This window comes from Siphateles boraxobius, unplaced genomic scaffold (assembly GCF_051911475.1).
Source record: "Siphateles boraxobius isolate OS27281-9 unplaced genomic scaffold, OSU_SipBor_1 354, whole genome shotgun sequence".
Lineage (NCBI taxonomy): Eukaryota > Metazoa > Chordata > Actinopteri > Cypriniformes > Leuciscidae > Siphateles > Siphateles boraxobius.
Genome location: NW_027508980.1, coordinates 65,657 through 82,444, shown reverse-complemented (window position 1 = coordinate 82,444; position 16,788 = coordinate 65,657). Strand labels below are relative to the sequence as shown.

General features: G+C 42.0%; 1 protein-coding gene across 1 annotated transcript; it reads right to left on the bottom strand.

Moving 5' to 3' along the window:
- Positions 1 to 1,006: 1,006 nt before the first annotated feature.
- Positions 1,007 to 14,452, bottom strand: LOC143702866 (uncharacterized). The gene is made up of 2 exons (XM_077196774.1): positions 14,096 to 14,452; positions 1,007 to 8,355 (listed from the first exon to the last, which is right to left on the bottom strand). Exons 1-2 carry the CDS (start codon positions 14,258 to 14,260, stop codon positions 7,216 to 7,218), a joined length of 1,305 nt encoding a protein of 434 aa, XP_077052889.1. The 5' UTR covers positions 14,261 to 14,452; the 3' UTR covers positions 1,007 to 7,215.
- Positions 14,453 to 16,788: the final 2,336 nt, after the last annotated feature.

Genomic DNA, 16,788 nt, shown 5'->3' with positions numbered 1-16,788 from the left:
CATAAATCTCTGACCCATCGTCTTCTTCCTCGTCTAATTTCTGTCGCTCTACATACGTCATCTGGTATACTTGAAACGATTGGCTATGAGTTACAGGCGCATTTGATAGACATTCTTAGCACCCAATAAACGGCTCTGGGCATTCGTAAACCACGCCTCAAATAAGAGAAAATGAACATGTGGTTCCCAGACCCAAGTCTCAATGAGACTTAGCCAGGCTTATGTGCCCCACCAATTTTTGTAACATTTAGGCACATATGTACCTAATACAAATAAATAAAACATCACCAGTTAACTAGCAGAGCATTAATTTAGTTCGCTATTAAATAAGAGATCTAGGGCTAAAATGTGTAGTTTTTGAACTCAAGCTGAGCGCATGTGTCCGCGGCTATCCGTTGCATGGAGACAGTGTTCTCTGCTCGCGCAGGCTTCACTCGGACACTTCAATCTATCGCCGTGGCGTTGCGGAGACTCTTTATTCATTCCGGTGAAATCACAAAATAAAATGCACACAAACGTGTCCCTGCTTGATACAGACTGTAACCACTGATGAACACATTCAGTTTTGATGAGATAGAAAAAACTATACGAGTGCGGATTAGAACCCGTAACCTCTGACACACTTGGCAAAAGCTCTACCGCTAGACCATTTAAGAACTCAAGCATTGTTTACGGATCGATTGATTTATTTACTGGATGAGAGCGGCTGCGCAGTTTGACAAGCCTGCAGCGGCATGGTACACACATTGCAGATTGCTAATGAATTGTCTTTTTCACACACTTTGTCGAATTGCCAGAACGGTGAAGCCATTTTTACCAGGGCGTAAAAAATTCTCGCAAGTTTTGCGATCGGCTTTTCTGAATCGGCCTTTATAGAGCGCCGATCACACATCCCAAAGCAATTATAAGCCGATTATGATCGGCAACCGATCAATCGGAGCACCCTTAGAACAAATGATCATTCTTTCATCATCATCATCATAATAATAATAATAACACGGAAAGATTTATCAAAAAGTAACTGAATGAATTTATATTCATAAGTTCATGACACATAATAACATCACATAGAATATCATAATGAGACATTTCCAACGTTCTCATGTTTAATGATTTCAAAGAATTTTAGTGAATGATTATTAAAACTAGTGTTGTCAAAAAGTAGACTTCGGTTCCAAGTCAATACTGAAATTTTAAGATTGGCCGCTGAGTGGAATCATAAACTCCTCTGATTAGCCATTTTGTTCATGTGCTCATCAGATCTGTCTGTGATTGGCTACAATGATCAACTTACGGGAGCGCTTGAGAGCGTTTTATAAAGCGGGAACGGGAGCGCTTGAGAGTGTTTTATAAAGCGGGAACGGGAGCGTTTGAGAGTGTTTTATAAAGCGGGAACGGGAGCGTTTGAGAGTGTTTTATAAAGCGGGAACGGGAGCGTTTGAGAGAGTTTTATAAATTGGGAACGGGAGCGTTTGAGAGTGTTTTATAAAGCAGGAACGGGAGCGTTTGAGAGTGTTTTATAAATTGGGAACGGGAGCGTTTGAGAGTGTTTTATAAATTGGGATCGGGAGCGTTTGAGAGTGTTTTCTAAATTGGGAATGGGAGCGCTTGAGGGTGTTTTATAAAGCAGGAACAGGAGCGTTTTGGGGGTTTATAAATTGGGAACGGGAGCGTTTGAGAGTGTTTCATAAAGCGGGAACGGGAGCGTTTGAGAGTGTTTTATAAATTGGGAACGGGAGCGTTTGAGAGTGTTTTATAAATTGGGATCGGGAGCGTTTGAGAGTGTTTTCTAAATTGGGAATGGGAGCGCTTGAGGGTGTTTTATAAAGCAGGAACAGGAGCGTTTTGGGGGTTTATAAATTGGGAACGGGAGCGTTTGAGAGTGTTTCATAAAGCGGGAACGGGAGCGTTTGAGAGTGTTTTATAAATTGGGAACGGGAGCGTTTGAGAGTGTTTTATAAATTGGGAACGGGAGCGTTTGAGAGTGTTTTATAAATTGGGAACGGGAGTGTTTTGGGGGTTTATAAATTGGGAACGGGAGCGTTTGAGAGTGTTTCATAAAGCGGGAATGGGAGCGTTTGAGAGTGTTTTATAAAGCGGGAACGGGAGCGTTTGAGAGTGTTTTATAAATTGGGAACGGGAGCGTTTGAGAGTGTTTTATAAATTGGGAACGGGAGTGTTTTGGGGGTTTAAAAATTGGGAACGGGAGCGTTTGAGAGTGTTTCATAAAGCGGGAACGGGAGCGTTTGAGAGTGTTTTATAAAGCGGGAACGGGAGCGTTTGAGAGTGTTTTATAAATTGGGAACGGGAGCGTTTGAGAGTGTTTTATAAATTGGGAACGGGAGTGTTTTGGGGGTTTATAAATTGGGAACGGGAGCGTTTGAGAGTGTTTCATAAAGCGGGAATGGGAGCGTTTGAGAGTGTTTTATAACGCGGGAACGGGAGCGTTTGAGAGTGTTTTATAAATTGGGAACGGGAGCGTTTGAGAGTGTTTTATAAATTGGGAACGGGAGTGTTTTGGGGGTTTAAAAATTGGGAACGGGAGTGTTTGAGAGTGTTTCATAAAGCGGGAACGGGAGCGTTTGAGAGTGTTTTATAAAGCGGGAACGGGAGCGTTTGAGAGTGTTTTATAAAGCGGGAACGGGAGCGTTTGAGAGTGTTTTATAAATTGGGAACAGGAGCGTTTGAGAATGTTTCATAAAGCGGGAACAGGAGTGTTTGAGAGTGTTTTATAAAGCGGGAACAGGAGCGTTTGAGTGTGTTTTATAAAGCGGGAACGGGAGCGTTTGAGAGTGTTTTATAAAACGGGAACGGGAGCGTTTGAGAGTGTTTTATAAAGCAGAATGGGAGCGTTTTGGGGGTTTATAAATTGGGAACGGGAGCGTTTTGGGGGTTTATAAATTGGAAACGGGAGCGTTTGAGAGTGTTTCATAAAGCGGGAACAGGAGCGTTTGAGAGTGTTTCATAAAGCGGGAACAGGAGTGTTTGAGGGTGTTTTATAAAGTGGGAACGGGAGCGTTTGAGAGTGTTTTATAAAGCAGAATGGGAGCGTTTGGGAGTGTTTTATAAATTGGGAACGGGAGCGTTTGAGAGTGTTTTATAAAGCGGGAACGGGAGCGTTTGAGAGTGTTTTATAAAGCGAGAACAGGAGCGTTTGAGAGTGTTTCATAAAGCGGGAACAGGAGTGTTTGAGGGTGTTTTATAAAGCGGGAACGGGAGCATTTGAGAGTGTTTTATAAAGCAGAATGGGAGCGTTTTGGGGGTTTATAAATTGGGAACGGGAGCGTTTGAGAGTGTTTTATAAAGCGGGAACGGGAGCGTTTGAGAGTGTTTTATAAAGCGAGAACAGGAGCGTTTGAGAGTGTTTTATAAAGCGGCAACGGGAGCGTTTGAGAGTGTTTTATAAAGCGGCAACGGGAGTGTTTGAGAGTGTTTTATAAAGCAGAATGGGAGCGTTTTGGGGGTTTATAAATTGGGAACGGGAGCGTTTGAGAGGGTTTTATAAAGCAGGAACGGGAGCGCTTGAGAGTGTTTTATAAAGCGGGAATGGGAGCGTTTGGGAGTGTTTTATAAAACGGGAATGGGAGCGTTTGGGAGTGTTTTATAAAGCAGGAACGGGAGCGCTTGAGAGTGTTTTATAAAGCGGGAATGGGAGCGTTTGGGAGTGTTTTATAAAGCGGGAACGGGAGCGTTTGAGAGTGTTTTATAAAGCGGGAACGGGAGAGTTTGAGAGTGTTTTATAAATTGGGAACGGGAGCGTTTGGGAGTGTTTTATAAAGCGGGAACGGGAGCGTTTGGGAGTGTTTTATAAATTGGGAAAGGGAGCGTTTGGGAGTGTTTTATAAAGCGGGAACGGGAGCGTTTGGGAGTGTTTTATAAATTGGGAAAGGGAGCGTTTGGGAGTGTTTTATAAAGCGGGAATGGGAGCGTTTGGGAGTGTTTTATAACACAGGAACGGGAGCGTTTGAGAGTGTTTTATAAAGCGGGAATGGGAGCGTTTGGGAGTGTTTTATAAAGCGGGAACGGGAGCGTTTGGGAGTGTTTTATAAAGCGGGAATGGGAGCGTTTGGGAGTGTTTTATAAAGCAGGAACGGGAGCGCTTGAGAGTGTTTTATAAAGCGGGAATGGGAGCGTTTGGGAGTGTTTTATAAAGCGGGAACGGGAGAGTTTGAGAGTGTTTTATAAATTGGGAACGGGAGCGTTTGGGAGTGTTTTATAAAGCGGGAACGGGAGCGTTTGGGAGTGTTTTATAAAGCGGGAACGGGAGCGTTTGGGAGTGTTTTATAAAGCAGGAACGGGAGTGTTTTATAAATTGGGAACGGGAGCGCTTGGGAGTGTTTTATAAAGCGGGAACGGGAGGGTTTGGGAGTGTTTTATAAAGCGGGAACAGGAGCGTTTGGGAGTGTTTTATAAATTGGGAACGGGAGCGCTTGGGAGTGTTTTATAAAGCGGGAACGGGAGCGTTTGAGAGTGTTTTATAAAGCGGGAACGGGAGCGTTTGAGAGTGTTTTATAAATTGGGAACGGGAGCGCTTGGGAGTGTTTTATAAAGCGGGAACGGGAGGGTTTGGGAGTGTTTTATAAAGCGGGAACGGGAGCGTTTGGGAGTGTTTTATAAATTGGGAACGGGAGCGCTTGGGAGTGTTTTATAAAGCGGGAACGGGAGCGTTTGGGAGTGTTTTATAAAGCAGGAACGGGAGCGCTTGAGAGTGTTTTATAAAGCGGGAATGGGAGCGTTTGGGAGTGTTTTATAAAACGGGAATGGGAGCGTTTGGGAGTGTTTTATAAAGCAGGAACGGGAGCGCTTGAGAGTGTTTTATAAAGCGGGAATGGGAGCGTTTGGGAGTGTTTTATAAAGCGGGAACGGGAGCGTTTGAGAGTGTTTTATAAAGCGGGAACGGGAGAGTTTGAGAGTGTTTTATAAATTGGGAACGGGAGCTTTGGGAGTGTTTTATAAAGCGGGAACGGGAGCGTTTGGGAGTGTTTTATAAATTGGGAAAGGGAGCGTTTGGGGGTGTTTTATAAAGCGGGAACGGGAGCGTTTGGGAGTGTTTTACAAATTGGGAAAGGGAGCGTTTGGGAGTGTTTTATAAAGCGGGAATGGGAGCGTTTGGGAGTGTTTTATAACACAGGAACGGGAGCGTTTGAGAGTGTTTTATAAAGCGGGAATGGGAGCGTTTGAGAGTGTTTTATAAAGCGGGAATGGGAGCGTTTGGGAGTGTTTTATAAAGCGGGAACGGGAGCGTTTGGGAGTGTTTTATAAAGCGGGAATGGGAGCGTTTGTGAGTGTTTTATAAAGCGGGAACGGGAGAGTTTGAGAGTGTTTTATAAATTGGGAACGGGAGCGTTTGGGAGTGTTTTATAAAGCGGGAACGGGAGCGTTTGGGAGTGTTTTATAAAGCGGGAACGGGAGCGTTTGGGAGTGTTTTATAAAGCGGGAACGGGAGTGTTTGGGAGTGTTTTATAAATTGGGAACGGGAGCGCTTGGGAGTGTTTTATAAAGCGGGAACGGGAGGGTTTGGGAGTGTTTTATAAAGCGGGAACGGGAGCGTTTGGGAGTGTTTTATAAATTGGGAACGGGAGCGCTTGGGAGTGTTTTATAAAGCGGGAACGGGAGCGTTTGAGAGTGTTTTATAAAGCGGGAACGGGAGCGTTTGAGAGTGTTTTATAAATTGGGAACGGGAGCGCTTGGGAGTGTTTTATAAAGCGGGAACGGGAGGGTTTGGGAGTGTTTTATAAAGCGGGAACGGGAGCGTTTGGGAGTGTTTTATAAATTGGGAACGGGAGCGCTTGGGAGTGTTTTATAAAGCGGGAACGGGAGCGTTTGGGAGTGTTTTATAAAGCGGGAACGGGAGCGTTTGAGAGTGTTTTATAAATTGGGAACGGGAGCGTTTGGGAGTGTTTTATAAAGCGGGAACGGGAGCGTTTGGGAGCACCGGATCGGTCTGCTGATAGACGCTCACATGGGTATCTATGCAAGCGCTCGGTGGAGAGCCTCATTGATGTATATTTACAACATGTTTTTAAAGCGCTGATCATTGTAGCCAATCACAGACGTACGCTGAGCGCAATCAGTGTTGGCCGATGCCAAAATGGCCAATCAGAGCGTTTATGATTCTGCTCAAAGCGGCACAATCCTAAAATTTCAGTACCAACTTGGAACTGAAGTCTGTACTTTTTGACATCTCTAATTAAAATATATCCATCCATTTAAAACAGTCTTTTTGAAGAAGAACATTTCTTTACTTTCACACTAACGAATAACATGATCGGGTCACATGATCGGCTCACTGTCCGGTTGTGTGTTTCCCAAAGACAACAATAGAGTTCAGTGTACTGCGTGACTAGTTTGGGAAACACAGTCCTCAAACATACGGGACGCTTCGTCAGACCCGATCTCTGCTCTTCCCTGACGTCACTCTCGATCACGACGTCTGACGTCTCAGTGTGTTCAGATCAGCTACTGATTATAAGTGGAAGTATAAACACAAGTTCACACAAGTGTAGAGAATCACATTACGTGGCAACATCCTCCACAAACACACACACACTGACGGTCTCCAGCACAGATTCACACCGGACCGCCGGAGCTTGTTTTCACGGATCGACCATGTTGGATCGGCACTTGTCAGATGAGTGACGTCCTGTAATCCGTGATCGTCGCTAGAACTGGCCAACAAACATCTGTAAGATCAGAAGTGTGTCTTTCTTCAGTATAAAAGCCTCTTATTGTGATGTTCTGTGTCCATGAGTCCGTCGTGGTCCTCCTAGCAAGCGATTTCTCTGTCTTCTGTTGTTTGATTAGTGTTATTATAGAGACTGCAGGAATATTAGTGCTGTCACTTTAAGAGCTGCACGGATCCAATATACTGATACACAACACACAGTCTCTCGCGCTTGAACGTTTTACAATCATATCAAAATGCTCACAGAGGAATCGATAAGAGCAATTGAAATTTTAATTTTATAACAAGTATCCGATTCCCAACCCTAATCATTGTTTCCCACTCCTCCTAGCAATTACGTACTGTAATCCAGTGGTTTTCCATGTAAAAAAATAAATGTGTGTGTGTTTGAGTGAGTGTGTGTGTGTGTAAGCGTGCGTGCGCATGTGTGAGTTAGTGTGTGTGAGCTTGTAATATTTGAGAGTAAAAAACTACTGGCCTACAAATGTCAGTCAGATCAGAAGTGTCTCCCGATGTTTCCACTCCTCCTCCTAGCAGTCGAGCGTCCTCTGCTGGTTCTCCTGCTGCAGGAAGTACTCGCAGAACAGCTCGCGCACTTCCTGTGCGTCGGGGTCGTCGCTAGCGGGAGACACCTCATCCGCGGGCTGTGGGCTCTCCTCGCTACGCACCGCCTCCTCCCAGCGCGCGTCGAAAGCGTCCCCGTGGAGCTCGCACACGTTGTGCAGGACGCAGCACGCCTCGATCATCGTGGGCACCACGTCCATGCGGCAGTCGTTACGCTTCAGCAGGCACTGCCAGCGCGCGCGGAGCCGCAGGAACGCTAGGTCCACCACGGCCCGCGCGCGCTCTAGCCGCCGGTTAAATGCGCGCTGCCCCGCCGTGAGCTCGAGCGACTCTGGGTGGCTCTTCATCAGCCAGCGCTTCAGCGGGAACCCGGCGTCGCCTAGCATCAGGTGTCCTAGTGGGCGGCCCATGAAGTCTAGTGGTGGGAGAAACCCACGCTCGCACCCTCGTGCCCACAGCGTCGAGTTCTGCAGGATCTCCGAGTGTTCGGTGCTGCCCGGGAACCCTGCGCACACGTCCCAGAACTGGCCCAGAGCGTTAACAGCGCCCTGCGTGACGACCGATAGCCATCCGCGGCTGTTCCAGTAGTGCTGCGTGTCGCTGGATGGCGCGATGATGGGCACGTGAAGGCTACCGACGGCTCCGACACACCGCGGGAAACCCCAGCGCGTAGCGAACAGCCGAGCCGCGTCCTCCAGCTCCTGCTCGCTGGGCGAGCGCAGGTACAACGGGCGTAGCATTAGCACGATGGCGTGGCACACGTCGCGCACGCACTTGCACACGGTGGAGCGGCCCACGCCAAACAGGCTGCTGATGGTGCGGTACTCCACGTTAGACGCCAGACGCCACAGCGCTACGGCTACGCGCTTCTCCAGCGGCAGCGCCGGGCGCAGGCGCGTGTCCTGGCGGGTTAGCCGCGGCTTCAGTTTCCCACACAGCAGGAAGAACGTCTCCTTCGTCATGCGGAACTTCTCCAGCCAATCGGATGGCTGGAACTCCCTCATCACCACACGCTCCCACCAATCCGTGCTCTCGATGTTGCTCCACACGCGTGTGGGCCGCGCCGGCAGCTCCGCGACGGGACGCGACGTCTGAGCGATCAGCATCTGCGAGAAGAGAACACGTGTTACTGTTACTCCTGCGGACACGAGTCACAGCGATAAACACGAGAACATCAGAATCAATGATGACTTCATCAAATATGAGATAACTGGGATTCAGCTAAAGCTGCTCTCCTGAAGATCTGCAGGGTTTGTGTTCTTTCCTCTGTTGAACACAAAAGATGATATATAGTATTCCACAGTGAACATTAGGGGTGTGTGATATATGTGACCCTGACCATAAACCCAGTCACGAGTCGCACGGGTATATTTGTGGCAAAAGCCAACAATGCATTGTATGGGTCAAAATTATCGATTTTTCTTTTATGCCAAAAATCCTTCGGATATTAAGTAAAGATCATTTTGTAAATTTTCTACCTTAAATATATAAAACATTTATTTTTGTTGTTTTAAAAGCACATTGTTTTATCATATTTTTTGCAGATATCCATGTGATATTCTCACTCAGCACAGGAATTTTTTTAATAATTTTAGTAATTTTATGAGATGCATGTGGATATAAAATATAGCCTGAAAGAATCCAAGAAGCAGCATTAGGCTATAGTGATGTAGAAAGAGTTCATGAAGAAACAATCATCATCAGGGCTCTACTACAGGGTTAGTTAGTCGACAAATTCAGCATTTTGGGTCCGTGTACTTGTCGGCCATCGGATTTTCGTTTTGAAAGGAAAAAAACAAAAACGGAAAACGGCCAGTTTCCCAATTACCATTATTAAATAGGAAAACAAAAAACATTATTAGTTTTTTGTTTTGATATTAAAAAACTGAAAACGAAAAACAATCTCGTTATCCGATTGTCCTTCCTGTGTTTATAGATGGAAATCGGAAATCAAAATACGTATCGTAATCCTTAATTCCATAGATATAAACACTAATTCTGCACTGGTATTTTTTCGTGACCCGGAAGTTTCTCCCGCCACGCCAAGACCCGCCCTATTTGAAAAACGTATCTGATGTGTTCGGAGTTGTGAGATCCAGGCGATCACCGGGCGTTCAGCGCTCACTAACCCCGACTGGAACAGCTTTTCCTCGGCTAGTGCTTCTGATGTTTGTGGTTAAACAGGAGATATAATTTGTCTTGTGTATAAGTCGATCTTTGGTCTCATTAATCTATAGTTTGTTCAATAGCAAATCATTTTGGCTGAGGGCAAAGTGTAGTTTCATAACTTTAGATATTTAGGTTATTTAACTTTAACTTTGTAGCCTATTAGAGAGCTGACTTATGTTTGACTTCATTGTTTGCTTTATTGTTATGCATTGTATAGCTTCTTATACATATTAGGCTACTTATACTTTTATACTGGATATTATTGATCATTAAAACTGACATTTAACAAAAAAGACAGGGTTGTGTAATTTTATATTCTAAAATATATAGAATATTTTACTATACATTCTCTTCACTGTATGTACATGTATAATAAAATAAAATGACAACCCTGTCTCTGTTTGTTAAATGTCAGTTTTAATGATCAATAATGTTTCATATTTTTAAAATGAAAAAAAAAAAGAAGCAGGTTTGTGTTTTATATTTCGTGTTGTTATAAATATATGCAGTGAAGATAATGAATGTGCATTGCCTGAAACACATTTGTGTGGCCATTAATATGTTGAAGATTTTTTTAAATGAAAAGAGGCAGAGTGGTGTTTTATTACATATTTCGTTTTATTGTTGCCTAATATACATAAAGAGATAACGTGATTAGCCAGAGCGATCTGAGTGACGCGATCAACAACGCGCTGTTCCACTTGCAGAATAACCCCGTTTGCCCCCGCGCACACATTTAAAATCAGCGCGTGTGTGAGTGTGTAACATGCTGGGACACACAAGGTGGTAGAGTACATGTACAGGTAGGCTATGTTATGAAAAAATAGAGTTGCTTATCCATCGCTACTGTAAATTAAAATAAAAAATAATAATAATAACTTCCTTCCTATCCCTTGCTGCCACTGGAGAAAAAAAAAGAAAAGAAAAAAAAAGTCCCTACCGACCCATGACATCAACTGACAACCAACCGGAACCAAACGTTTTTTTTTTATGCCTAATGGTGAAGATGGCATGAAGAAGACTGTACATTCGCGAGATGGACGTATGCGCATTAGGCTACTCTATTTGTTCTGTGTTTTCTTTCTAAACAGCTAGGCTATGTTTAGGTGGTATTGTTCATGTTTTCATCACGCAATCATGTTTCTGATGCGGTGGTGACCATAGACTGTAAAAAAACGCGTTCTGACGCGTTCACGTAACTTGTAAGGGCGGCGGCGCTGCCGATAAAGCAACTAAAAGCTGTCACAAAGAACCGGCAAAAGCAATGATTATGAATATGTGAAATATAGCAAGGAGAGATTTTAATTGTTTATTAATAAAGATGAAGTTGACGTTGCTGACTCGCGATCTTCGCAGTAGTGGATGCGCCAGAGAGAAATGCACATTTCATAAGCAGAGAGCAGTCCGTTTTCTTTCGTTTTTAATTGTTCTGTTTACAAGTAGACATTTCCATATAGATATATATTTTCAGGTCTGTGAAGTAGGCTAGGCTACCTTATACGCTGAGTTTAGGTTAATTTATGAGACGCACTGCAGTTCACGCGCAGGCGCCTCCGTGTCGTGATTTGCCTATCTATTATCTGCTATATTTACTTATTTATTAAATCCAGGCAATTTGTTGATGAAACTTTGATTAAAATTAAGATACAATTAGTACAAATGGAAATTCACTTTAAAGAAAGGCTTTGTGTCTTCTGTTTGAGGTCTCTGTGAAAGTTTAAAACAGTCTTTTAGTGCCGCTTCAGAGCGCTCGCGTCCGTAACGGAGAACTGTCACGTCTGTAACATTATTTTTTCCTCATAAATGCGAACACGAAAAATAAAATAAAATGAATATTTTATGTTCTGTGGAGAGCCAACCCTTCTTCATCCAGTGGGTGTTATTACTTTTGATTTGCGCTGTGTAATTCACAGAATTACAAAAAAATATTTTGCCTCCTAAAAGTTAAAAAAAAAATTCGTCAGACATGAATGAGTGTGTGTGTTTCCCTCATATTAAATATAAAACACGTGTGTAGACTGATATTTTTATAATGTCTGGACTCTTTTAAGGGGGTATCCTATGGATAAACAGACGTTTCAATATTTTCTGAGAATTTATATTCAAGTTTTGTCTGCAGATGTCACGTCCATAACGCTGGAATTGCCCAATTTTAAATAATTTATCCTCAACTAGTTTTGTGGTGTAGGTCTGCGTATTTTATAATGTTAACTTCAAAATTCAAATAATACTAATAGTAATTTAAAGATGTGATAGCATTGGATCTGGACGGGAAGAATAACTCTTGGAGTTGGAAGGTGTGTGTCGCGATTCTGCAGGTTCGTGGGTCTGAGTGTTTGATATCGCATGTCGTTACAGCCTTACAGTATTAAGTTCTAGCCTACTACTGTATAGCTATTTTGGTGAAAGTAACTCAAAAGTAGCCTAATACAGGAGTAATGTAACGCATTACAATTCTGAGACAGTAATATTGTAAGGTAATGAATTACTTTTAAATAACAGTAACAAGTAATATATAATGCATTACAGTTTGGAAGTAACTTGCACAACACTGCTTGGTATTGAGAAACGGCCTATATCTATGACAACCGCTTACTACTTACGATCGCTTCCGGGTCACGAAAAATACCAATGCAGAATTAAGGATTACGACACGTATTTTGATTTCCGATTTCCATCTATAAACACATCAAGGACAATCGGATAACGAGATTGTTTTCCGTTTTTAGTATCAAAACAAAAAACGATGGTATTACCAGTTTCCTATTTACTAATGGTAATTGGGAAACTGGCCGTTTTTCGTTTTTGTTTTTTTCCTTTCAAAACGAAAATCCGATGGCGGACAAGTACACGGACCATTTTGAATCAATTCCACTAGCAGGCCAATCAAGAGTAATTTCTTTAAATAAATATAGCCTATTGCAAATCATAACAATGTACCCAACATAGTTCCTGGTCAATTAAATATATAGGTTACTCCTTGACAACAGGTTAATGTACATAAAGTATTGGGGGGGATTAGAGATGTTAGTGAAAATATCATCATATGATGCTGCTGTTGGTTTACACCATTTTTAGGGCTGTTTATGACAGACATAAGCAAAGCAATTCACTATAGAGAACTCCCTCTAGATGGCGCTGTGGTGAGTTATTCATTGAAGACAAAGAGTATAGAAGAACAAGAGGCGAAACTCAATAGAACGTTCCATTGCAACAAACGCGCCCAGCAGCAGCGCTACGCTTCCGCCATTTTGGGGTGAAAGCGCCTCGGCAGTCCACTAGTGTTGATGTGTCGTTCGCGAACGAGCCGCTCTAAAAGCCGATTCTTTGAAAAGAGCCGGACTTCCCATCACTATCCACTAGCTTTCTGCTGTCGCTATTGTAATATCAGCTGCTTTGTCATTTTTTTCTATTTTAAAGTACATTAAAGATCAAATCCAAACTGAATGATGACAACACAGAATTACGTATAATCACTAGACTAGTGATCATCAAATCCCTTTTAACAGTTTTTTTCACAGACTTAGACAAGTTTTCTACTTTTTTCCCAAAAAACCTTTAGCATTAGCTTTACAAACACTGAATTAATACCAAAAAGTAAGAATAAGCATATCAGATATTTGGGAATGTTGGACAATATTTATATATAACAGCAATAGAATAGCTTTACAGTCAACTTTTTTTTGTTGCATTAGCTACTATCTTATATTAATGACCGTTAAAGCAAGACTATGTAAACAGAAAAACGCGGCCACTGTCCATCATATTCTATAAGATCATCATGTTTGTAGCATGATCCAGGGGATTACCCATAAAGAAATGTAATACAAGTTAATTACATATATAGCCTAATGTCAGTGCCCATGTATGACAGCTGCCTATATGAGAATATTTGCAAAATTCATATAAAACACATAGACATATATGGAACAATATAGCAAAAATGGCCGTTTTCATGTAAGTGCCATATATTTCCCGTATATGCACATAAATGTTAAATATATGTAGCCTAAGACGTATATGTATGCATGTACTTATTTCATTGCATCAGTATCACATGCATAGTATGTTTACATACATTTATTAAATATGTGGAAAACAAATATGTCACATATTTATACTTAATGTTGTCCATTTATGCGAGAAACCAATACTATACTGTAATATGCAGATATATGGTATCATATATGGATGAACTCAAATATTTTCTTCACATGTTTGGACACATAAATGTTCATATATGTTGCAGGCATAGGCTATATTGCGTTCTCAGATAAGTCAAATATATGTATAGATATTTGTCATGCTATTTAAAATGTAAGTACATATATGGCCATATATTACATTTTTGTATGGGTAAAACGTACAAAATATATTTCAGGCCTGGTAGAGTTGGTAACTAATAATAGCATTAAATGTGTAAAGTTGCATAAAATGTACATACTCAATAAAGCAACTGTTATCTGTGCTGTTGTCAAGTGATCCAGTTGGAATTTTCACCCCAAAATGGCGGCCGCGCTACCGAAGCGCCACCTAGTGGCTGTTACCAAAAAAGCATCAGAGTTTCGCCTCTTGTTCTTCTATACTCTTTGATAAAGATATGATAATAATAACTCACCATGATCATCCCTAACTTTATTAACTGCAGATATGATGATGATAAAAATAATAACTCACCATGATCATCCTCTTGTGTCTCTGGTGGAAATACTGTCTGCGCGCGACCCGCCGCTGAACCTCGTGTCTGCGCTGCGCGTTCGCGCTGGTGACGTCACGCCGCCGCTTCATCAGCACGTAACTGAGCGCCAACATGAGCGCGCGCAACGCCTCGTCATCGGCCATGTTCGCGCCTTTATTCTCCTCAGAAGAGCAAACTCCACTGATATACTCGACGGTCCGTCCAGTTACTCCGCGCACATGGTGTAAACCCACCGTTATTAGACCGGACTCTGAAACAGACACACACACACACTCCTCGCGCTGCTTCCGCTGCTGGGCTGTGTGACGTCACTCGACAGCGGTTCTTCTTCTTCTACTCGTTTTCTGGCGGTTCGCGCACATTCCGCGCATTAGCGCCACCTACTGGGAGCTCGATCCGAGACTCTGACCTCTGACCCGTGAATGCTCTACATTTACATCTCTCTCTCTCTCTCTCTCTCTGTCTCTCTCTCTCTCTCTCTCTCTCTCTCTCTCTCTCTCTCTCTTTTCCATAGTTGTTTAGTATAGAAACATGACCAAAATAGTAAGTAAGTAAGTAAATTTTATTTATAAAGCACATTTAACCATAGCGAAGCTATCCAAAGTGCTGAACAAAGTAAAGTAAAATAAATAAATAAAAACACAGAAGCATAAAACCAAACAAAAACAAAACATTGAGACAGGATATCAAGTATCAAATGCCAGGCAATAGAGATATGTTTTCAATTTTAATTTAAAAGTACAAATGGAAGGTGCAAGGCGGATTGATTCCATAGACGGGGGGCGGCAACTGAGAAAGCTCTGTCTCCCTTAGTTTTTAAACGGGAGCGGGGAATTGATAATAGAGCCTTGTCTGCAGATCTTAATCTGGATGGTGGTAGAGGAGTAAGAAGATCAGTAATATAAAATGGAGCATGATTATTAAGAGCTTTAAAAACAAACAACAAAATTTTAAACTGAATTCTAAAACGGATCGGGAGCCAATGAAGGGACGCTAAAATTGGGGTGACATGATCAAATTTCTTTGTCCCGGTCAGCAGCCTTGCAGCTGCATTTTGTACCAACTGGAGTCGAGCAAGTGATGACTGCGGAAGACCCAGATACAAAGAATTACAATAATCTAAGCGTGAGGTAATAAAAGCATGAATAACCTTCTCCAAGTCTTGTTCTGACAGAAACGGTTTAATATTTGAGATAATCCGCAATTGATAAAAACTATTCCTAACAACAGAATTTATTTGTTTAGTTAAGCCCAATTCTGAGTCCATGATGACGCCAAGGTTCCTAACCTGGGAGGAAACAGAAGGAAAATAATTGCTTTGCTCCATAATAGTACTGCTCCTCAATTTTGGGGAACCAAAAACAATAGTTTCCGTTTTGTCCTCATTAATTTGGAGAAAGTTAAGCGCTAACCGTTTCTTAATGTCCCCAATGCATTCCAACAAAGGTTGAATTGAATCACCAGCTTTCAACGGCAGGTACAGCTGTGAATCGTCTGCATAAAAATGAAATGATACATTGTGCTTCCTAATAATATCCCCCAATGGACGCATATACAAATTAAAAAGAAGGGGACCCAAAATAGAGCCCTGTGGAACTCCACTAATAATAGGAGCAGAAGATGAAGAAAATGTACCCATCTCCACTGAAAAAGACCTGTTTTTAAGATAAGATCTAAACCACTGTAAGGCCGTACCCTTGATACCGAAGAAATGCTCCAAACGCCAAATAAGAATACTATGGTCTACAGTATCGAAGGCAGCCGTAAGATCAAGTAGGATCAAAACGGCATTTTTACCGGCGTCAACTGCGAGTAGAATGTCATTGAACACTTTTAGCAATGCAGACTCTGTGCTATGATGGGCAGTGAAACCAGATTGAAAAGGTTCTAGTAAGTTTGCAGCATTTAAAAACGAGTGCAGTTGAGACAGGACAACTTTTTCTAAAAGTTTTGATAAAAATGATAACTTAGAGACAGGCCGAAAATTATTAAAGCAACCCTCATCCAAACCTTGTTTCTTAAGCAACGGCTGAACAACCGCATGCTTGAAACTATTGGGAACTATCCCAGTGTCCAAAGACAAATTAATCAACGCTTGGACACTGGGGCCAATTATAGGAAAAACCGCTTTTAAAATATCAGAAGGTATTACATCAATTGTGGAGGTAGTTGTTTTTGTCTTGTTAACCACTTCACAGAGTTCCATTAAAGAGACGTGCGCAAAATTATAAAAGAAAAACGGACTTAACAGCGAATTTGAAGACTGATCTGGAAGCTGTAAAGTGAAAGATGAACGAATAGCTAACACTTTATTAGCAAAAAACGTTAAAAATGTCTCACAACGTTCAGCCGAGGGTTCCCCGCGAAATTGACACCTTGGACTAATTACAGAGTTTATCGCAGAAAATAAAATCTTAGGTCTATGACAGTGTTTATCAATTAAATCAGAAGAATATTTATAACTCTATAACTAAATAAATTATAAACAGTTTCTGTGTGAACTTGTCTCAATATTAATTTAATATTTAATCAAAAATATTTAACAGGGTCAAATGTCAAGTCACTTTTATTTATATAGCGCTTTTTACAATACAGATCGTTTCAAAGCAGCTTTACAGAGATAACAGGAAAATGATGTTGTAATAATATTGTTAAAGGGTTATTTTCTTTG